At 44.7% G+C, this 22,570-nt stretch overlaps 1 protein-coding gene across 1 annotated transcript in view; it reads left to right on the top strand.

Moving 5' to 3' along the window:
* Nucleotides 1–607: 607 nt before the first annotated feature.
* Kiaa0319 (KIAA0319 ortholog) overlaps nt 608–22,570 on the top strand; it is a 44,413-nt gene continuing 22,450 nt past the window's right edge. Inside the window, exons 1-12 of the mRNA XM_051194511.1 lie at nt 608–1,377; nt 4,067–4,259; nt 6,324–6,422; nt 8,304–8,401; nt 9,417–9,504; nt 10,520–10,612; nt 11,938–12,070; nt 14,477–14,705; nt 16,367–16,490; nt 18,236–18,368; nt 19,710–19,858; nt 20,873–21,024. Coding sequence (XP_051050468.1) covers nt 685–1,377; nt 4,067–4,259; nt 6,324–6,422; nt 8,304–8,401; nt 9,417–9,504; nt 10,520–10,612; nt 11,938–12,070; nt 14,477–14,705; nt 16,367–16,490; nt 18,236–18,368; nt 19,710–19,858; nt 20,873–21,024 — 2,184 coding nt within the window. The 5' untranslated portion in view covers nt 608–684. The remainder of the gene's footprint in view (nt 1,378–4,066; nt 4,260–6,323; nt 6,423–8,303; nt 8,402–9,416; nt 9,505–10,519; nt 10,613–11,937; nt 12,071–14,476; nt 14,706–16,366; nt 16,491–18,235; nt 18,369–19,709; nt 19,859–20,872; nt 21,025–22,570) is intronic.

The raw sequence follows: 22,570 nt of genomic DNA, 5'->3' as shown, positions 1-22,570 counted from the left end.
GGGGCTGTGGCTTCCCACACTTTTTATGTGCATTTGTGTTTTGTCTATATGTATGTCTGTGTTAGGGTGTTAGATCTTGGAGTTACAGATAGTTGTATAACTGTCATGTGGGTGCTGGGAATTAAACCCATGTCCTCTGGAAGAGCAATTAGTGCTCTTAACTGCTGAGTCGCCTCTCCAGCCCATGCTTTTTCTTTCATATCACATATATCTATACACATAAACCAGGGAAAGCATGATGTTCTATGAGCCTTCCCTGCCTCTCCTTTCAGAACCTTCCTCTTCCTATAGTTTCCCTTTTACTTTCATAGCATGAACATGTGCATATATGACATATGTCTTTAAATCTAGATTCTGCATATGAACTTCAGTTTCGTTTTGTTTCCTGAGACCAAGTCCCATGTAGTTCACTCATGTTGGCCTCCAGCTCTCAAGGATGTCCTTGAACTTCTGAATGTCCTCCAAGTGCTGGAATTAAAGGTGTACTGTGCGGCTTGGATATTTTCTCCTATACTTATTGGGCATTTGTGTTTCTTCTTTTGAAGTTTGTCTACTTACCAATTTGACCTTTGGTGTTGAATGTTGGTGCCTCTCTGGTCTTCAGGTGGCAGGTGCCAGCAGTGCAGCGAGGGGAGGACTTATTCCAACTCCATCATTTCACCTAACCTGGAAACTGTTAGAATCATGCGGGTGTCTCAAACCTTTTCCGTGGGAGACTGCACGGCCGCTTGCTGTGACCTGCCCAGCTGCGACCTGGCCTGGTGGTTTGAGGGCAGCTGCTACCTAGTAAACTGCATGCACCCAGAGAACTGCGAGCCCAGGACGACAGGCCCCGTCCGGTCTTACCTCACTTTCGTGCACAGACCTGTCCAGAAGCCGGAGCAGCTGCTGGACTACGGAGACATGATGCTGGGCAGGGGTTCCCCCTCTGGAGCTTGGGGGGACTCCCTTGAGGACCTCAGGAAGGACTTGCCCTTTCTAGGAAAAGATGAGGGACCGGAAGAGACTGCTGAGTACTCAGATGACTACAAGGAACTGGAGCAGGGCCTCCCGCAGCCCTCCAACCCACAGAACCCCAGAGGCAGCGCTGAGTACCCTGACTGGAGCCTGCTGCCAGGCAGCGAGGGAGGTTCCAATGTCTCGGCTGCAGAAGATAGCTCAGCTGCTTCTACAGAGAAGCTGCAGGACCCCACACCCGAGTCACTGGACCAGAGGCAGCTGGAGGCCCTGAATGAGTCCACTTGGTCCCCTACGCCACCCCTGCACTCTGCAGAGAGTGTGCAGCTCCCCTCTGTGACTGCTTTACCTGCAGGAGAGGGGACACAGACAGAGACTTTACAGCTCCAAGAACAACGGAGCAATAGCTCTGGAAAAGAGGTGGGTGTGCTCGAGACGTGTTGGGGTGGGCAAGGGAAGGGGCACAATGGCTAAGCTCTGCCAGATTCCTTCAGGCTTGAGGAAGCCGAGGATGAATGTCAGAGCCTAGCCGGAAACACATAGCCTTCTTTTGCCATGTTTTTCTAAGCAGGCAGTTTGAAATGGACACAGAGCTGCCCCTTCCCAGGTCATCTACCCAAGAGCCCTTTCTTCTAGATTCTCTATGGCTAATTGATGTTAACGAAGACTTCACAGAAGGCCCTGGAACCAGCATATATGTGCACGCGTGCGTACACCCACACCCACACCACGGAGACTTTGAAAATTTCCAGTGGTAGACAGATGTGAAGTTTCACTCGACCACAGTCAGCCCTGCCACTTAACTAGGTGACTAGGAAGGTACCAGAGACACAGTGAAGCTGATAGGTAGGAAGAATCACAGAACTTCCATGTAAAACCCTGGTGGGAAAAGAACGAGGGTCTAATTCCCAAGTAGTCTCAACTACCCAGGAGGCAGAGGCAAGAGGACCATGACTGGAGGAGGTCAAGGCCTGCCAATGAGATCCATTGCCAAAAAAAGAAAGAAAGAAAACCCAATAGGGGTACAATGACTCAGTGGTAGAACATTGGATCACCGGACCCTGGGATGAATCTCCCAACACTTTAAAAAGTGTGCAGGGAGGGAGTGGGGGAGGGCAAAGTCACTGGGAGAGTAGAAATGGCAAAAGCAGGGAATGAATCCTGTGAAGACAGAAGTGCTGGAGGTCTCAGCGTCTACGTGGTTGAGAGACCGCTGGTCTTAAAGAGAATGTAAGAATCTGGAGCTTGGCGGTGATCGGAACAGAGTTGGGAAGAAGTGAATGGAGAACCTAGGGAACTTTCAGAATTCCCATTTTTATTTTATTTTATCGAATTATTTGCAGACAGGGTCTCTGGCTGTGAACTCACAGAGTTTTACCTGCCTCTGCCTCCTGAGCACTGGAACTGCAGGGTTCCCCTGGTTCATGCTATCTTTAGCTACAACTCAGCCTCGGCCATGCTAAATGACTGAGCTCCTCCCTAGCTCCTTGAAGAATTTTAAAAGGAAAACAGTGTGTAAGATTCTTGACAAATCGGGAAAAAGGACCTCTAGCTTCTGTGGCTTGCTGAGAATGAGCACAGGAGAAAGCCAGAGGGAAACTTGGCTTTTGAAGCATTTGGTTTGTGTTATCATTCTCAAAGCTCCAATAATACATGCACAAGAATGAGTTATAGCTTTTTTATTTTACATTTTATATTTTAAAAAATCTTGAAATGTGCCAAAGACCTAAATGATAAGAGTTAAAACAATAGTAAACCTTGGTAACTAGGGTTAGATAATTACCTTTTTGTACAGGGTATCAAAATTTGGCAAAAACAATGCTGTGCATCTTTAATCCCAGCACTCAGGAGGCAGAGGCAGGAGGATCTCTGTGAGTTTGAGGCCAGTCTGGTCTACATTGTGAGTTTCAGGACAGCCAGAGCTACTTAGAGAACCCTGTCTCAAAACAAGCAAGCAAAAAGAAGTAAAAATTTAAAAAAGGATAAATTTCACTAAATCATAATTAAGTACTTTTGCATCCCAAATAACAACATCAAGAAAGAGAGGACAATCTATAGAATGGGGTAAGATATTTGTGAATCTTATGCCATAACATTATATGCAGAAATGTAAATAAGTCTTACAACTTAACAATAAGAAAACAATCTGATCTAAAAAAGTCGGTAAAGGACGAATGGTGGTGCGTGTCTAGAATCCAAGCACTCTCGATAAATAAAACATGCCAAAGAAGTTGAATACAAAATGTAGTACTACCTCACATCTATCAGGATGGCTAGAATTATATATATATATGAATGACTGGGGTGAAGAGTAGTAGTTCAAGGTCCATAGCCCTGAGTGTTTTCAGTAGCAGTAGCAGCAGCAGCAGCAGCAGGACTAGATAGAAGTAAGAAGTGTTAGTAGAGAAGCTGCAGTGCTCATACGAGGCGGATGGAGTGCACAGAGTTGCAGATGCCTTGGGAAGTTGGTTTGCTATTCCCAGCTCTTCAGCAATGATATACATCATCACCCCAGCATGTGTCCCAGCAGGTGCACTTCTAGTGTGCACTTAAGAGGAATACATGCATCTCCCCATGTGACATAGCAGCACTATTCATGCCACAGCATCTTTGAATAGACCATCTATAGAAAACCTATCAAGATCAGCCTTGTGGAGAGTAAAGCACATGTCACCCTTCCCTTCCTCCTTACCTCTTTCTGCTTTCTTCTCTTCCTTCTTCTCTCTTTGTCCCCTTCCTTCTCCTCCTCTCCTCCCCTGGCCTCATTTTCTCTTTCTTTGAGACAAGGACTTGCTGCATAGCTGAAGTTCACCTCAAAACCAGCATTTCTACTGCCTCAGCTGTTGATGCTCTAATTACGAGCCTGTACCACCGCTGAGCTCTGTCTTGTCATGAAGACACTGATTCTATTCATGAGGGTTCTCATCCTCATGACTTGACCACCTACTCTGCCTCCCCCTCACCCAAAAGCCATGCCATGGGAGTATGATTCAGTGCATGAATTTGGAGAGGGTCAGCACGAACAATCCACTGCCCATATTTGTGTTGTTCCATCAAAATGAACATTTTTTTTTTCATAACAATATACCCTTGTTAATTTATCCCACAGGTTCTAATGTCTTCACATAGTCCTCCCACTGCCAGCATGGAGTCCAGCCCAGCCACGGTAGAGAAAAGCTCCGTTCTTACAATCACTCCACGAAGCACAGAACACAGCGCCCCAACATTTCCCACCAGTACAGTTCTCCCTGGGCTGACGCCACCTGCGTGGTCTGTGTCACCCACTACTTCTTCCAGGACAGGTAACTTTGGAAAAATACAGTGAGGAGAACTTTACCACAGAGGCAGAATCTAGCAGTGACAGTGTTTAAGGCTTACCGCTCCCTTTGGCCCCAGATACCATTCTATGTAACCAGAGTGAAAAGATGACTGGTGTTCCCTCTTTTTCCTCTGTGGCTCTAAAAAGCAGGAGAGGAGACTGGCAGGTTAGATGGCTCAGAGGATGCTGTGGCAGCAGAAGAAGATTACTTGACCCACCAGGAGAATCAGGAAACCTTTCTGGAAAAGGGCCTGGCAGGTTAGGGTGAGCCAGCTCACATGGAGTTGGCCTGTGCAACACTAGCAGCGAGTGTTTCGTATTTCTTGTTAATGAACTTTCAGCAAAAAAACAAGGCAGTTGTGTTTTATGGGGGTGTCTTTGATGGGGATATAGGGACCTGCAGAAAACCTGTCCTGGTACTACGAGCAGGAGAAACAGGTCAGAAGAACCTGCAATGTTCTGTAGCTTCTACAGCTTCTCTACATGGGAAATCACTAGTCTTGAGATTGTTATTCTCTGAACCTCCACCATCGTGTGTAGAAGAGAGGACAAGACTTATACAACATTTTGGAAGAACCAGAGGGAGATCAGTTGGCTAGAACTGTTTTTGTGGGTGGAGGGGGCAAGAGAGGAGTGCAGGATGGGAAGGATTATCTAGATTGGGTTCACCGAGGTGGGAAGACCTCATCCATGAGCAGCACTTTCCATGACATGAAAAGGAAAAAGTGAGCGCTCTCTTCTTCCCGAGTGTGAACACAGTGTGATCAGCTGTCTTGAACTGTCTCCCACTGCCTTGCCTTCCCTGCCTTGATGGAGTGTACCCTCACACGTGACCCAAAATATAACATTTCCTTCTATCGGGGATTTTGTTATAGCAACAATAAAATTAAATAAAAACTAAAACCAGATCAGTTGTTCAGAAGTGGGGCTTGATGCTTCCAGTGTCAACTGGAATATGAGGGTGGCTGTAGCTACAGCCTGGTTCAAAGACTGAACCGTAGTTGAGTGTGGAGGTGCAAGTTGGTCATCCCAGCACTTGGGAAATGGAAACAGGAGGATCAGGAGTTCAAGATCAATCCTGACTATATGGGAAGTAAGAGACCACCCTGGGCTACATAAGATTCTGTCTCAAATAATAGCACCACTCCAAACATAAAGGTTCAGCTACATTTGAGGCCTGACTCGTGTATCTCCAGTGGCCCCTGAACCAGCGCTGCTCACTTCTGGTTCCCTGATGCTTCTCCATCTTCACTCTTACTGACTTTGGTTCTGAACTTCAGTGAGGAGAGGATTGTGGTGAAAGAGAAGCTGTGTGAGGAAGAGAAACTGCCCTGGGATTGGGTCCCTGGTTGCTAATGGTGATATGGGAATATTGGGTGTCTTTGAGAATGGCACAGCCTTTCTCAGCTCTCGGTAAGCTTGGTTTAAATAGGTTATTCTGAACTAAATATGAATGACAGTGAAACTAGTACCCAGTTGAGACAAGCCATAGTAGGACTATATCGGTGCTATTCAGGTGGTACAGTAAATGAGCTTTGTTGATTTAGCAGGAAAGTGCTTTTGATAAGAGTTAATGTCCCTGCTGCTGGAGTTAAATTATCTTTTCATACGGAGCTTGCCTGGATTTCCTGTTGGAAAGACTCCAAGAGCAAAGTCATTAGCAGCCATTTATGAGGCACCCGGATCTGAGCAGCATGGCTAATGACCTATGAGCACTCTTGACCTATTTGTAAGTAAGGACCACTCACCAGGGGGTCAGGCAAAGCCGGTTGCAACAGAGAAAACCAACTCAATCAATAGTCCTCCATCTGTTGGCAAACTACTAACCACACGTGGCTTATTTTGAATGGTCATTTTCTTCACAGTGACACTCATATAGGAAGTTTTAAATTTGCAAAGTCTGTCTTGCAGCATAACAGAGGGCACTAGCCTGGGGCGGGGTGCCTTAGATAAAACTATATGAGGAATGATCATTCTAAGAACAGGTATAATATTATGGAGACATTGTATCACATAATGGCATGCACTGTTTCTAATTAACTTTTAGTGAAGGTGCTGGCAGTGTCTGCTGGAGATAACCTTGTGATAACCTTACCAGACTGTGAAGCAGAACTGAAGGCCTCTGTTGAGCCAGCGCCCCCTGCAGGTGAGAGTTTGACATTCTTAGGTAACTCAGTGACTGGTGGGACTCCTGTGTTCTCTCCCAGGTCTCCCAGGCTTTAGGCTTGATGCATCCTTCCTACAACATTCCGAAGTAGGAGATGGCCAAAGTTTACTGAGTTAGCAGTAGGTGTCTGGGAAGTTCAGTATAGTGCATCATTAACTGGTCACACTGGAAGATCACACTATGACACGAGAGAGCAGGGGTTGCCACCTGCAAGATCTCGATCTGTGAAACCCACAGAAGTCACGAAGATTCCATTGTGAGGAGCCAGTTACATGCATGGTGGGCTTGCTTGCTGATGCTGTAGTATTAGAAACACAGCTCAGCAATTCTCACAATATTCCAGGGCAGCTGCTCAAAAGATGTCCATAGGCTAGGGAGGTGCCATGGATAAAACACCTCCCACACAAGCTTGAGAACCTGCATTCAGATCCCTAGAACTGATAGAAAGTCAGATGTGGTAGCTCGCCTATAATTCCAGCACTCCTGTGACAAGGTGGGAGACAAAGCTAGGCTATAATCTGTTCCACAAATCGGGCAAAGGACTAGAGATTGAAATAAGAGACAAGACAGCGAGCGGGTCATTTGTTCAATGGCAATGTTGGAATGCCAAATGCCGAATGCCGTTTATTGAGGGGATATAATGGACTTAAATAGAGCACAGTGGAAAATAACAGGATTTTCAAGCTTAGCTCCTCCCCACAAGGTGTGTGTTATCGAAATAGGAAGAATACCAATAACAACTTTGGGGCAAGGAGTTCTGGCCAACAGCCTCAGGCTTGCTCAAGGTGCCTCCGGGAATCCATGCAGGGCCCTTCATTGTGCAGTGGAGAATGTTCAATGACCCCATCTCAAACAAGTTACAAGTAGAGGGTCAACACTTGAGGCTGTCTTCTGACCTCTACACATGTGCCATGGTACACACACACCTACACTCATACATATCATACACATACACACATATCACACACACATACAAACACATATAAAAACACATAAAATACACACTCATAAACTTAAATGTAATGCCAAGTTGGCAATGCTTACCTTCTTCTTACCCAGTGCCCCACTATTCCTGAGCATTTGAGTCATTTCTATAGCCTATCAGTATACTCTTCCTTAATTAGACCATTCTTAAAGTATTTGGTTCTCATCCAGGTCAAATGGGTCAAAGCTTTGTAATCAGAGACATTCATGCCTGTCATTTGCATCCCAGTCCCTTAAGATGAGACGAGATACTATACTGCCATCTAAAAGCTTCAGACAGCTTTAGTTCAAGATAGAGATTATGAAGTAACTTTGTGCCTTAACAAACCCCTATAAATGTCATTGAAAAGAGAAAAGATACAGTGGATTATACATTTAGGTGTATGTAGAGGTGGGTATGCCTTTGCATGGCTTTAATCTCAGCACTAGGGAAGCAGAGACACTCAGACACTCAGATCTCTGTGATTTGGAAGACTTGGTCTTGGTCTACATATCGAATTCCAGGCCAGCCAGAGCTTGTGACAGCCTGTCCATTAAAAAAAAAAAAAAAAAAGGAATTATATGGATAATGAGGTGTCAGAAAAAACCTAGAAGGAAGGTTTTCAAATGTTAACCATGAGATTGTGGAGTTTAATGTTTAGCCTCTATTTTCTAGCATTTGTATACTTGCACGATAAAAGTGTGTGTGTGTGTGTGTGTGTGTGTGTGTGTGATTTATTTGCAAAGATACAGAGACCTTGTGTTTCCTTACTGGGATAATGGTTGAAAGCAGACCTCTGAGTATCAAAGGCCATTGGTACTTGTTGGTTTAAGGCTCTCTCCTCCTTAGGATTATCTCAGACCCGATAACCGTTCTTGTTTCTGATTTGTTCTCAGACACAACTTACAGCTATGAATGGAGTTTAATGAGCCACCCTGATGACTTTCAAGGTAAAATCAAACAAGGAAACAAGCCGATTCTTCATCTCTCTCAAGTAAGTAACAAGGCAGGTTGTGCACCTTAGACTCTAGTTAGCAACATCCTTGCTGTTGAGCCCCAAATTCTCTCTTAGGACTAAAAACTAATGAAGAAGCTAGGCATGATGGCAATTGTGCCTGCAGTCTCGGCTACTTGGGAAACTGAGGCAAGAAGATAGTTTGATTTCAGAAGTTCAAGGCCAGCCTGGGCAAAATAGTCAGATCTCCTGTCTCAAAAGAAAATCAGAAAGTTATAAATAAAGCTCAACTAGGCAGATGGATGGTTAAGTGAGACATTCAGTAGCTTGTCTTCGGTTGAATTGCTTGGCATGCTATTAGCTCAGGAGCTCACACTGTGTGGTGGATTCAAAGTCTGGATTCTACTTCTTGTAGTCTTTACAGTGTTAAACATATCTCAGGTGTCCACCAGGCATGCTCTGAGTTTCCAGTAGTTCTGTTCTAGCTGACAAGTTGTTTAGATTGCTAGATACTGCTCCACACGCAGGAAGACACATGTCACTGCCTTGGCTCCAAGAACACACCGACTTAATATCCTGGGGCCTGGTTTCTTATCAGGTGAATGTCTTCCTGCAAGGCCATATCAAGCTCACATCACTGCCATACGACTAAGCTGTTTCTCAAAGTGTGGCACCCAGACTTCTGCCAGTAACTCTGTAAACTTGTATGTTAGAAATGTGTGATTCCAGATTGGAGTGCAGATCAGTGTAGGGACTTTGCTGAACATAGGTGAGGCCCTGGGCTCACTTTCAACATTGAGCACTACCCCCCAAACCCAAAATAGAGCACAATTCCATACATACTCATCCAAGAGCAGCTGTCCTAGGCTGATGTAATACTTGTGACATCTGTAACTAAGCAAATGGCCTATGTATCCTAGAGTGCAGCTCTACGTTTATAGCTGTCCTAGACAGGCTGAAATGAGGCTTCCTCCCAAGCCTTTGGGACACTATTCTAGAAGGTAGATTCCCATGTCATTAGATGCTTTCCCCTATGTCTTTTTTCACACTGCAGTTGTCTGTGGGACTGTATGCCTTCAGAGTGGCTGTTTCTAGTGAGAATGCATTTGGAGAAGGATATGTCAATGTCACTGTTCTGCCAGGTGAGTTGGTTGGGACTCCATTGGGAGAATGGCCTTTTGGCTGTGCTAGCACCTGTTCTGGCACCTGGATGCCATGGTTGTACAGACTGATGACATGACTGCTCCATGGTATTGTTAAAGGGAAGGTTTCCATTGTAGATATGGGGGTCGGGTGTGGGGGGGGTGGAAGAACAGTCAGAGGCACCTGGAAGAGTCCAGAGCAGAAAGAGAAAGAAGTATACAACATCACCCGCAGACTGGACACTGCCAGGGTTGTCTGTGAGAGAGGGGAGATTAGCACTGGACAAAGAATAGAGAGAACATAGCAAGAATACCAAGGTTATAAGGAGACGGAGTAGCTGGGGGAGGGAATGCAGTGAACTGAAGGGAGTTTAGGGCAAGGGAGGAGGTGAGAAGGGCTAGATGCTAGCATGGACTTTGTAAAAGGTTCTTGTGATACTGAGGCAGCCTGGAAGCCAGCATAGGCTTTGATATGTGGAAAGGCACCACAGGGGAGCCATATGTCCCTTCTGCCAGAGGTAGGGGAAATGACTCCTTTTGATAAGAGGGAACTAGCTCCACAAATTCCTGAGGAATGCTGGCTTTTATCTAACCACCAGAAATCCTCCTGTAGTCTAGTTGAGCTCTTCTCTGGATATTTGGACTGCCTTTTGGAGTTTGGACCTGATAATGTTTAATACATATGCTTCTATTTTTGCCTTAGACACTGTCTTAGTTAGAGTTCTGTTGCCATGAAGGAGACTGAGGAGCTTGAGTTCAAGGCCCTGCAATCTAGACTTCCTTTTCTGTAATCACCGTACACATTCTATGACTCAGCTCTTGAGCCCAGGATTATCTATAGTTATGTAAATTGACAGATAGACTCAAAATCCATGGGTGGGGATATAAAAGTTTAGTTTTCCACAGTTGAGACCCAGGGAGCCTCTACAGGATGTTCAGAATAAGCTTTAGAAAGGATGCCTTTGTTTGTGTGTGACGTTGGTTTAATTGCTGTCTGTTTTTTTCTGTCCCACAGCTGCAAGAGTCAACCAGCCACCTGTGGCAGTTGTTTCTCCACAGATACAGGAACTCACTGTGCCTTTGACCTCAGCCCTCCTCGATGGCAGCCGTGTGTATCCTCCATGTTTGGGTGGTTTCCGTTTGCTTGTACTGTCAGATTGAGTACTCTGTGTCAAGGCCAAGAACACTTGTTAAATCTGGATGAACCACTGTCTCTTGTAGCTTCTTGTTTTAGACTCTTTAACTCCCAGCTGGAAGTAATTACATGCCTGTAATCCTAGCTCTTGGATGGCAAAGGCAGGAGGACAGGGAATTCAAGATCACCTTCAGCTACTTAGGTGTTCCAGGCCAGCCTGGGATATTTGAAACACTGTCTAAAACAAACAACAAACAAATGCAATGTTCTTTAGGGTGAGATATGTACTTAAGGTTGACCTTAGCCCTGTAATGCTTTCAGCCCCTTGGTTATAGATTGTGAGCCTCCATGCCTAGCTGACAGAGAACACTTTAAATAGAAGCAATTGTATAAGAAAAGGTCCAAATTTTTGAAAACCTTTTGATTCAGAGCATCTTAGTTATAAAAATCACACAGGATTATTAGTTGGCTATATTAACTTATATCCTTAGATAAATTTGATGCTTGTCTTTTTGTTTGTTTGTGAGACAAGGTTTCACTATGTAGTTCAGTCTGGCCTTGAACTCATAGAGATACTTTTTGACTTAGTCTCCTGAATTGTCATGAACGACCATGCCAAACTACCCCTCCCCTCTTCTCACCACTAGGGATGAAACCCAAGGTTTTATGTGCATTATAGTTAAATACTGTACCACTGAATTATAGTCCTAGAGAACAACTTTTGACAGTCAGTTCTTCCATTCCACCTTGTCAACCATAACTCAGGTTGTCAACTATAGTGGCAGGTGCCTTTAAGTGCAAAGCCATCTTCTCAGTCCTACCCTGGTTTGTTCTTTTAAGTGGGTACATTTTCATGCATGATCCAGTTCTTTTCAGGGCTTATATTTTAATCATTAATATGGTAAAGGGGTTTTGTAAATTGTAGATAATCAGCTCTTAATGTGTTCAAGAACCTGTTAGTTCAGATATCTATGTAAAGCTGTCGGCAGAATGTCACCAGTCACCAAGATAAGTAGGAGCTGAATGTCAAGGCATTGCATTCTGCGCTACAGTACCTGTCCCTCTGCTTTTTAAATATTCAACCAGTTATAACAGCCCTTCTCAAGCCTATGCATGTCTGGAAAAACAGTGCTGACAGTTTAGGGACTGGGAGATTGCAGCAATGCACAATGTATGTCACTGAGATCTGTGCAGATGTATATTTCTACCAAACACATTTGAGTTTTCACAACGTTGTAAGGCTTTCAGCTCACTGTTCCTGTAACCCATTCTGGATGTCGTTTTCTTCATCTTTGTAGGAAGCTCAGATGACACTAAGGTAGTGAGTTACCACTGGGAAGAAGTTGACGGGCCTGTCCTAGGAGAGGTGTTTCCGGCTGATGCCCCAGTGTTACGCTTGTTGAACCTAGATCCTGGTAACTACACTTTTAGGCAAGTGGGTCCCACCTGTGTTGTGTTTTCCCACTGTTTCTTGAAAGTGTTACTTTCTATAAAAATAAACACAATATAACACCAAGCAGAGGAAATGAAATATTTCCCCTACACCCATGACCTAAAAATGAGCACTTGAACAGTATGGTATTTAAGCACTTTTCCTATTCACATGCAACTTTAAATCCATCTCTCTCTCTCTCTTTTTTCCCCCTTACTTGGGTTAAAGTTCTGAAGGTAGAGACCCCAGGGGTTTTGTTTATGGTCGGGGCTGAGGCGGAGTTTGGCCTTTGTCTGTGTGGAGTTTGTGGGACAGTGTAAAAGGAAGCCCAGAAGGTGCAAATGACCCTGATATACACTTTACCCTGAGCTGTTGTTCTCTCTTCCTGTTTATGCAGCTTAGCTCCCAGAACACCTCACCCCACTCCCTGCCTCCTCCAAGGGTGAAATGAGTAGTAGAGATTGCACTGTTCTTGGGACCACAGGAGGCATCATTTCAGTACAGGAGAGCCTGGGCAGGTTTTTTCGCTTTCTGTTTGGTCTTTTTTCTTCCTTCCCTTCCTTCCTTCCTTCCTTCCTTCCTTCCTTCCTTCCTTCCTCTGTCTCTCTTTCTTTCTTCCTCTTTCTCTGTCTTTCCCTCCCTGCCTCCCTCTCTTCCTACTTTCCTTCCTTTATTTTTTTGGTGTGTGTATGTTGAGCATTTGTGTGTATTTGAAAATGCTTAACCTTAAAATGCTTTTCAAAGAATGTCCTGAAAGCATGCTTGTAGAAAATCCTCTAGAAATGAATTTAGAAACTGAGGGCTTTCTAGCTGAAATTCACAAGTAGTTCAGTCAATAAATGCTCAAGATGGAAGGCAGAAGTAGCTTCTGGCAACACTCTTAGCTTGCGTAATTAGAAAGATGTGTGTAGTGATGCTCTTAGGATGAATTGCTGGAGATGGCTGTCTAGTTGTAAGACCCTTAGAATGAGGAGTCTTCCAGGTTCGGTTGATGTCCCAAGAACTCAATGTCCAGTCCAGTTGCTGCAAAAACGCAAGAGGCTTTAATGAACAGGAAGCGTTTTTTTGCAAACGGGCTCCTCCCCTGGGCCCAGGTGTTTTTAAAGGCAAACCCACAAGCTTAGGGAGGGGGTGGGACCCTCCGTCCATTAAGTATGTGACCCTTGGAGGCCGGATGGTCCGCTATTAGGGTCAGCAGACCTTAGGGCCTCAGGGTGTGCTAATTAATCTTGTCTGGGCAAACCAGAGTTACAGCTATCTCTTTGTTTCCTAAGGATCCTATTTACCACCTGTTGACTCACAAGAAAGGAGGGGCAGAAAGGAGGGGCAGTGTGAATTCTTGTCATCCCAGGGCCTGGTGAGAGAAAGCTAGCAAATTCCAAGGAACAGATATTGGTTAGCTTTCCAGGTTAGACCGTCCTTTATTTAACTTTACTTTTTGGTCTTTCATAGTGATGCTCTTAGAAAAAAATAGTTGGAGATGGCTGTCTAGTGATGCTCTTAGAAAAAAATAGTTGGAGATGGCTGTCTAGTAATGCCCTTAGTAATGATGCTCTTAGGATGAATTGTTAGAGATGGCTGTCTAATGATGCTCTTAGGATGAATTGTTGGAGATGGTTGTCTAGTGATGCTCTTAGGATGAGTTGAGCTGTCTAGAGAAGCTTCTGGAAGGAGCATGTAAGGATGGAAAATTTTAGCTTAACTTTCCCTAGACTCTGCCCTCTAGCAATGAGTAGGCAAAAGGTCATTCTTGACTGTTTACGACAGGGCGAGTTCACAGACAGAAGTGAATGAGAACAGGAAATGAGCAGTGCCACACTACCCAGGAGCCCTAGCGAAAGCAGACTTCCTGGGCAAAGTGCGGGCTTGGCTAGTTCAAATTGATTGGTCCACATTGGATGCTATTAAGATGATTGGTTTGTAATGCACGGGCTTTGTTGTAACCCTATAAAAGCTGTCTGAACCCTGTACCAAGGGTTCCCAGTCCTTTACCCCACATGGAGTATGGCTGCAGACCCCAGTGCACTGGAATATAAAATACCTCATGCTTTTGCATCAAGACTGCTTCTCGTGAGTGATTTGGGGGGCCACCTTTCCTGATTCGGGGTGTGAGGGTTCGAGCCCTCCGCAGGTCTTTCAAGCACATTCTCCACTGAGCATCTCAAAAACTAGTAAATTCACAAAAGTTAAGTCAATGTGGGAACATATTATGACTCAAAATTAAATGAGTCCATGACAACAGAAGCAAAGAAAAATATCCTCTGACTTGTATGTCTTTCTTTGCCTCATCCTCAAGTTTTGATTTTTACCTTTTACTGAGAATGGTTAGTCTTAGCAGCTAAGGTGACCATTTGTTTCTGACATGGCACAATCTTGTATGAAAGAGCTTCTTTTTTTCTTTATAGGTTGACCATCACAGACTCAGATGGTGCTACTAACTCCACCACAGCAACCCTCATCATCCGTGGTGCTGTGGACTACCCTCCTGTTGCCAATGCAGGACCAAATCAGACTATAACTTTGCCCCAAAACACCATCACTCTGAATGGAAACCAGAGCAGTGATGATCACCAGATTGTCCTCTATGAGTGGTCCCCAGGCCCTGGCGGTGAGAGCAAAGAGGTGGTCATGCAGGCAAGTCCTCTACCCTGCCTGCAGACTTATATCATATCATATCATATCATTAAATCTATCTATCTAACATTTATATATCATTCATTCATCTATTCTTGGTGTAGGGTTGTTAAATCATAAAATCTATTTTATAAATTTCTCAAACTAAGGAGTATTTGGAAGAGCACCTAACTCACAAGTCTTCCCCAAGTTTATATCCCTTGCTGTCACACATTCCTAGCTAAAGACAGAACAGCAACCAAGCAGTTAGTCCTGTATTTCAACTAGATCATGAGGTCAGTTGGGGGAAAAAAAAAAAAAAAAAAAAAAAGGACTCAGTGTTTGTTAGACCAATATTTTATTTAGTCTTGGGAGAAAGATTAGAAGCAACTAACCCAACTACATTATTAGAAAAGCAGTTATTATTCTGTATGCCCCATAGCAGATACTGCTGTGTTTACTGCTCTAGAAGTTGTGGGACCTGGGAAAATGAAGCCTATAAATGAGGCAGGCTAAAGTCTCATGCAATAGGCAATGTTATTCAGAGCATCAGACAGTTTACACTCTTAACAGGAGTGACATGAGTTAAGTGTTCAATCACAGGGCAAGCCAAACATGGTGAACAAAGCTGTTTATGGCAAAAACATGTTTATCCAATATGGACATATAAACAAATAACAATACCCACTTGTAATGAATAATCTCAAGCAAACTCACACCTATCCACTACACAGTTCCATATTTTTGAAGAAACTGAGGTCACAAGACTCTTGTCTTGGTTTCTTGGAGTTTCCTCTCAAGCACTAAGAATGTCCTTACACCTCCATTCTTGGACCATGTCCAGCACTGCTATATTGAGTTCCAGAGGTTTCCTTCAATGCCTTGAGGATACACAACAGACTCAAAACTACATGTTCTTGGATTCACACCTGTTTTTACTTTTCTCCTTTCCTCCTACTCTCCCTCTTCTCCTTCCCTCCCTCTTTTTTGAGACAGGATCTCACTATGTGGTCCAGGCTGGCCTGGAGCTTGCTGGGTAGACCAGGTTGGCCCCAAACTCATAGAGTTCTGCTTACCTCTGCCTCCACAGTGCTAGGATTAAAGGCGTGCATCCCACACCCTGCTCTTTCTTTCCTTCTTTTAGTCTTTCCACACACTGCCTAGAACCTCACGTATACTAGGTAAGCACCTCCGGCATTGAGTGATAAAAAAAGATATTTTTTTTGTATATTTTTAAAGTTGAGCTAGGGTCTTCCTAAATTACATAGGTTGGCTTTGAACTTGCTCTGTATCCCTGGCAGGCCTTGAATTTGCCACTTTCTTGCTTCAGCTTCCCAAGAGTCTTTGTTTGCTTTCTGTTGCTGTGATAAAGACCATAACAAAAGGGGAGGAAAGGTCAGGTCAGAAACTCAAGACAGGAACCAGAAGGCAGGAACTGAAACAGAGCCCACAGAGGTACACTGCTTACAGATTTGCTCATTAGGGTTTGCTCAGCCTATTTCCTCATATAACTCAGAACCATCTGCCTAGGGTTGACACCACCCACAGTGGGCTGGGCTTATTTTCAAGCAGGATCTCTGCTTTAAGTGAAACCAGTAGCATCTGTCATGGCACATTGTTTCCTTGGACTTCTCTAATGATAATCTACATTTTGTTTCCTTTTCACATTTGCTCTTTTGTAGGGAGCACAGACCCCATACCTCCACTTGTCTGAGATGCAGGAAGGAGAGTATGTGTTTCAGTTGATGGTGACAGATTCCTCAGGACAGCAATCCACTGCTTTGGTGGCTGTGATTGTCCAGGCTGGTAGGTGAGACACAAATGAGATCTGACCCCAGAGAGGAAAGCAGAAATGATAACTAGACTGTTGAGCTTCAGATGTGTCTAACTTGGTGGTACCATCCTGAGATTCCTGAGCTGGCTGGAAATCAGGGACATGAGAGCTGATGTGGCATGGCTTAAAATTGGTTTTCTTTCATGGTTCTGCATCTTGTCACGTGCCTCTAAACCATGGTACAAAAGACAAAATGAGAGTCACTGTCAGCACCACATGTGTCTCTAATCTGTCATACAGTAACTCCTGTGACTGTCACACTCAGATTAGGAAAGTTTCAGGGTGTCCTGGGGGACACAGGCTGACTACGTGGCCTGACACCCAGATGCAGCAGACACTTGGAGGTTGACCCAGACTCCACTCGCTTACTAGTCTCTTACTAGGGCTCTGCTACCTGTATCTTTCAGTAGACTCACAGGTAGCTAGCCAGACCAGCTTATGATGGCCTTGGCTTCAAAACTTCTCTTGAGAATGCTCACTGTCTCCATATCCATCACCCAGTAGCCTGACTGATGGGCTCAGCTGAAAGACAACTGATTTGTTTTTTTCACTAACTGATTCAGCTGAGATGTAAAAGGTGCTCTGAGCCAGACCCTAGGGATATGGAATTTAAAAAGATGGGCCTGTCCTGTGCCCTTCCAGGGCTGTGGCAAGTGCATGTGAAACGGCAAAAGTATTCGGGTGCTTTCTTCAGTAAGGACGGGTGCCCACATGAAGAGCACTCACAGAGCACTTCAGTCCATGAACAGCTTTTACTGGAGTCCCAGCTGACACACCCATGGCAGGTGATCAGGAGGAGAAGGATGGGGAGTGGACAGCAAGAAGAAAGATGTTTAAAAAGAGGGGCCCAGATTCCCAGAAGCCACAGGATGGAAGGGGCCTGGTGCATTGAAGGACTAAAAATAATGGTGGGATGGGAGAAAAGAGAGATCGGACTAGGTCTTCGGGGGACCAGGACTGGGATAAGATGGCCCACAGAAGGGTAGGGCTCTCACTAAGGGCATTGTATATGTTTGCCCTTAGGAAATTAGGAAGCCACTATGCAAATTGAGGAGGACAGTGGGAAAAAGACACTATATCCTGATGGTAATGGCTGTGGCTATGTGACTCTTGGCTTGGACTATGTGGGCATCTATCTATCTATCTATCTATCTATTTATTTATTTATTTATTTATTTATTTATTAAGCAGAAATCGTAGCTATCACCATGACTGATATTTTACTTCTTTTTCTTTCCCCTGACTGTCAACTGAAATATTTCCCTTTTAAAAATATTTATTTTTATGTGCATGGGTGTTTGGCTTGCATGACTGTCTGTGAAGACCAGAAGGAGATATCAGAACTGAAGTCACAGAGTTCAGTTGTTGTGAGCTACCATGTGGGTACAGGAAATTGAATCCAGGTCTCTCCAGCCCACAACTGAAGTATTGTCAACATTTGCTATTTAGCAGGTACCGTGCTAGCCAGTGGGGCTGCAGGCAGAAGAGGGCGAGCCTGTGAACGCTGATTCTGCTTCCCTCATTTCTTGCCTCCCCTGCACGCTTTCTTTCCTCTTTCCCTTTTTACTTCCCCCGAAATTCCTTTCCTCCCTCTCACCTTCTCTCCTTTCTTCTTCTTTCCTTCCCTTCCTCCTCTCCGTCCTTCTTTTCTTCCTCCCTCCTTCCTGCTTCCCAACCTCCTTCTCTTCTTTCCTCTCTTGAATGTCCGTAATTCTAGAAAACAACCAGGCTCCGGTGGCTGTGGCAGGCCCTGACAAGGAGCTGTTCTTCCCCGTGCAGAGTGCTACACTGGATGGGAGCAGGAGCAGTGATGACCATGGCATTGTCTGCTACCACTGGGAACACATCAGGTAGTGTATCTACCCAGCTCTGAGTCTGGGTCACTGCCGAGTGACTGCATCCCTTCCCTGGAGGACCATATTAAACAGCAGCTCAAGCTTGTTGAGGAGTCATGGTTGAAGCAAAGAGTAACTAAGCCTTATTGAAAAAATTATGCATTATAGGCTTGATGCTGCATGCTTGCAACCCTTGCACTTGAGAGGCTGAGGCAGGAAACTCTTGAGTTCAAGGCTAGCCTAAGCTACATAGTGAGGACCCCTCTCTGCATCTCAAACAAACAAGCAAACAAAAAGAGAAGAGTGTTTTAGAAAGATAGACATTGGAGGGAAGTGGAGCCCAGAACAGGTGGACAGGGCTGGCTTGGTGTGGGGTGAGTGTCCTGGTGAAAGAGATGTAGACCATATGTGGTCTACACCCAACCTGCTCCAGTGACTATGTATAACAGACGTGCAGAGTTCAAGGTGAAATTCATATTGTAACATTTCCTGTTTTGCTACATGACTTCTGAAGAGGAAACTGTATCATTACCATTTCTTTTGTTTGTTTATTTTGAGACAGGGTTTTACCATGTAGTGCCGACTAGTCTGGGACTCTCTTCATAGATCAGGCTGGCACTCACACAACAGAGATTCACTTACTTCTGAATATCCTCCACTTCCCAAGTGCTGGGATTGAAGGCATGTGCCACCATGCTGGGCTGGATCATTCCCGTTCTAAAGTTGAAAAACTCAGACTTGAAGAAACCAGCAAGGCCGACCGAATAGTTTAGGTTATCTACACTGGAATAGGCTGCATGGAGATGCAAAACTGCATATGTCTAGGATCTTAATGACTAGACATAATATCCTCTCTCCAATGGCAAATCATCTGCCTCACACCTTCCTCTTCTACACCCCCCCCCCTTGAAGCTAGATGAGGACTAGGTCAAGTTTCATTCAAAGAAGAAATGGGTGGTTGGGTACGGTAGTGCCCACCTGTAATCTCAGCACTTAGGAGGCTGGACCAGAAAGCTCATCATGAGTTCAAGTACATAGTGAGACCAGATCTAAAAATATGAAGAAAAAAAAAAGTGAGCAGTTTCTAAGGTTCAATTTTCTAAAGAGAGATCATTTCTGTGGTGTCTCTATTAAAAATGAAAAAAGAAAGAACATTCTTTCCCCAGACCCCATTATATTGTGTTTGAAATGGGCTTTAGCTTTGACCCTCATGCCAAGCTAGAGAACATGTGTGAAGGAAGAATTATCTTAGAACTCTGTAGAAGATCAGATGGTCACTACAGTCAGAAGTAGAAGCACTTGCTAGGGGACAGATCTCATGGCCCACCTTTTGTCTACAACATCCCTGTTTTACAGAGGCCCCAGTGCAGTGGAGATGGAGAATGTGGACAAAGCCATAGCCACTGTCACCGGGCTTCAGGTGGGTACCTACCACTTCCGTTTAACGGTGAGAGACCAGCAGGGACTGAGCAGCACATCCACCCTCACCGTGGCTGTGAAGAAGGGTGAGTGAACTTGATGACAGGACCTGAGCCTGCTCTGCCACCCAGGTCCCCAGGCCAGTTCACAATTACCCAGCAATGTTGATGTTACCTCATGAGTTCACAGCTGACTGAACTTTGCCCAGAGGGACCAACCTTCTTCCTGACAACTGACTTCCTTTGAGTCCTGTCTGGCTTCAGGGAGTGTGTAGAGCAGGAAGACATGCGCCTACATTCTCTGCAGGGAATAGTGTCCTTTTGTTTGCAAAATAGTTCACTCTCCTGTGACCCTGGCCATGAGAGATCCAGTTCTGGCCAGTGTTTTATTTTCTACTTTCTTGAAAACCCAAGAGCAGAAGTATGTTTAAGTTATCTACGTTGTTTTTTAAAGTAGAAGTTTAAAAACCTTTTATTATGTTTTTATTTATTGTGTGTGTGTGTATATATGCAGGAGGGGAATGTGCTTGCCACAATGAAAGTGTGTGTGTGTGTGTGTGTGTGTGTGTGTGTGTGTGTGTTTGTGTGTAGGTAGGAGGACAACTTTCAGGGAATCAGTTCTCTGTGATTACCATGTAGGACCATCACCCTTGGTGACAAGCATCATTACCCACTGAGCCATCTAATGGGCCTATATACCTCTTGCCCCATTTTTTTAAAGACAAGTTTTTGAACCCCTGATCCTCTGGACTGATGGGATTACAAGCATGCAGAATCAGGCCTGGTTTTATTTGACAACAGGGACTGGACAGAGGGCTCCAGGCATGCTAGACCAGCACTTTACTACTGCATAGCCCTAGCCTTCTATGTTAGTTTTTACTGTAAAATTTTCAGTCAAATTACTTGATTTTGTCTGTCTTCCCATTGAAATGAGAGGTGCTCAATATCTGTATCTTATCTTACAGGTATTTGGGGCAGAAAATAATGCCTTGGGGTATTTAAAACAACCTTGGCTACAAGATGGAGCAGTTGTGTGTGTTTTATGCCATCGATGGTGTTTTAAGTCAGTTTCTTTCCTTTTGTTTTTGCTGTCTGACTTAGAAGATAATAGTCCTCCCAGAGCCCAGGCTGGTGGCAGACATGTTCTTACGCTTCCCAACAATTCCATTACCTTGGATGGTTCACGGTCCACTGATGACCGAGGGATTGTGTCCTATCTGTGGATCAGGGATGGCCAGAGTCCAGCTGCCGGCGTGAGTACTTGAAGGGTGCTACCTCCCTCAGCCATGTACACTGCATACAGATTAGTCAGTGTGGTCAGCTGTGACAAAAGACCGCAGGCAGGATGGCTTAAAGGGAAAACCAGGACCAAGGTGCCAATCTGTTTTCCTTTGGTGAGGGATCTCTTTCTGGGTCCTGGGTGGCCACCTGCTTACTCTGTCTTCATGTGGCAGTGTGAGAAAGCAGGAAAGAGGTGGGGAATTGCTCTCGCGTTTCTTTTGTAAGGACAGTCCTGTGGGGCAGGCTCCACCCCTGCAACCTCACTCAACTTCAACTACCTCCTTCAAAGTTCTAACTTTAGGTCACATTGCAGATTCGGGTGTGAACATCAGTCACATGAACACCATGTCATCTCCCCAATAAGATTCGTGGGCCTCTGGGTTTGAACATTATGAGGGCTGGGGACATCAGGCTGCCATTAGGTTTAAGCAAAGCTGCAGTCCTCTTCCTAATCTGATTTTTGGTAGGATAGCAAACCATGCAGGTGTGTCCCACTCACGGCACCCAGGTCTCTTGTGTCCTAGAACAGCTGTGAATGCAGCCTAACACATTTGTAGATGACAACATTATGTCACAATGTCAAAAGGTTGGGCACCATGACAGACTTGGAAGCCAAGCTTCCCAGTGGGACCCTTCTACTCTTCAGCTTCTTATTTTAGCTTTATTCTTCCATGTACCACGCATGCCAGAGGCATGGGATTTCCAGTTCCACTTCACAGAGGCAGAGAGTGAAATATAGATATGGAACATGAGTTGGCCAAGGCTAACAAGCTCAGTCATAAACCAAACAAACCCAGACTTTTAGCTTCTGGGAGCTGTTGGTTCACTCTGCCTCTTAGATTGTGAATTTCCAAACATCTTCCTTTTTTCTATTGCTAAGGATTTGAGATCTACAGAAGCACTCTTGGAGATGTACCAAATGTGTGGTCATAGGGAAGGGACTGAAAATGCCTTGTACATTCTAAAGTACTTTTGGAATGAATTCTATAGAGATAGATGGTAGATTAGCCTCTAAGTGAAATTGCAGTGTGTCTCAGTTCAGATTCCTAACTTTTCATTGTCCCATCTGGTCAGCAAGTACAGACAAAAGAGTCCAAAAGATTTCTCTCTCACTCTTTGGATCTACAGATCCATAAAACAGGTGGTCTGTCTACCAAGGCTCTGGGGTCACTTGAGAAGGTAGATATGATAAGCTTTGAGGGGATGTGAGGTGAGAGCATTATAAAACTATATTAGAAATAAGACTACAAAACTTCATGCTTTGCCCTGGGGCTTTCAACCTAAGTTCTCACCCTCTGTTAATGAATCATTTGGTAACTCCTGGGAAGCTGTATACCACATCTTGTTTGGTTCTTGTACTCACTGCTGTTCTACATAAGGAAGAGCTGAAGATTCTAAACCTTCCCTCCACCTTCCCCAACCCCAGCCATATAAGTTATATACGCCTGAAAACAAGAAACTCAGAGCTCTGAGCTCCAAAGAGGCTCAGAGCCTGGGTACAAGACTGACTGTTGCCCT

The sequence above is a fragment of the Phodopus roborovskii genome, unplaced genomic scaffold (assembly GCF_943737965.1).
Source record: "Phodopus roborovskii unplaced genomic scaffold, PHOROB, whole genome shotgun sequence".
Lineage (NCBI taxonomy): Eukaryota > Metazoa > Chordata > Mammalia > Rodentia > Cricetidae > Phodopus > Phodopus roborovskii.
This window is presented reverse-complemented; position numbering and strand designations above follow the sequence as displayed.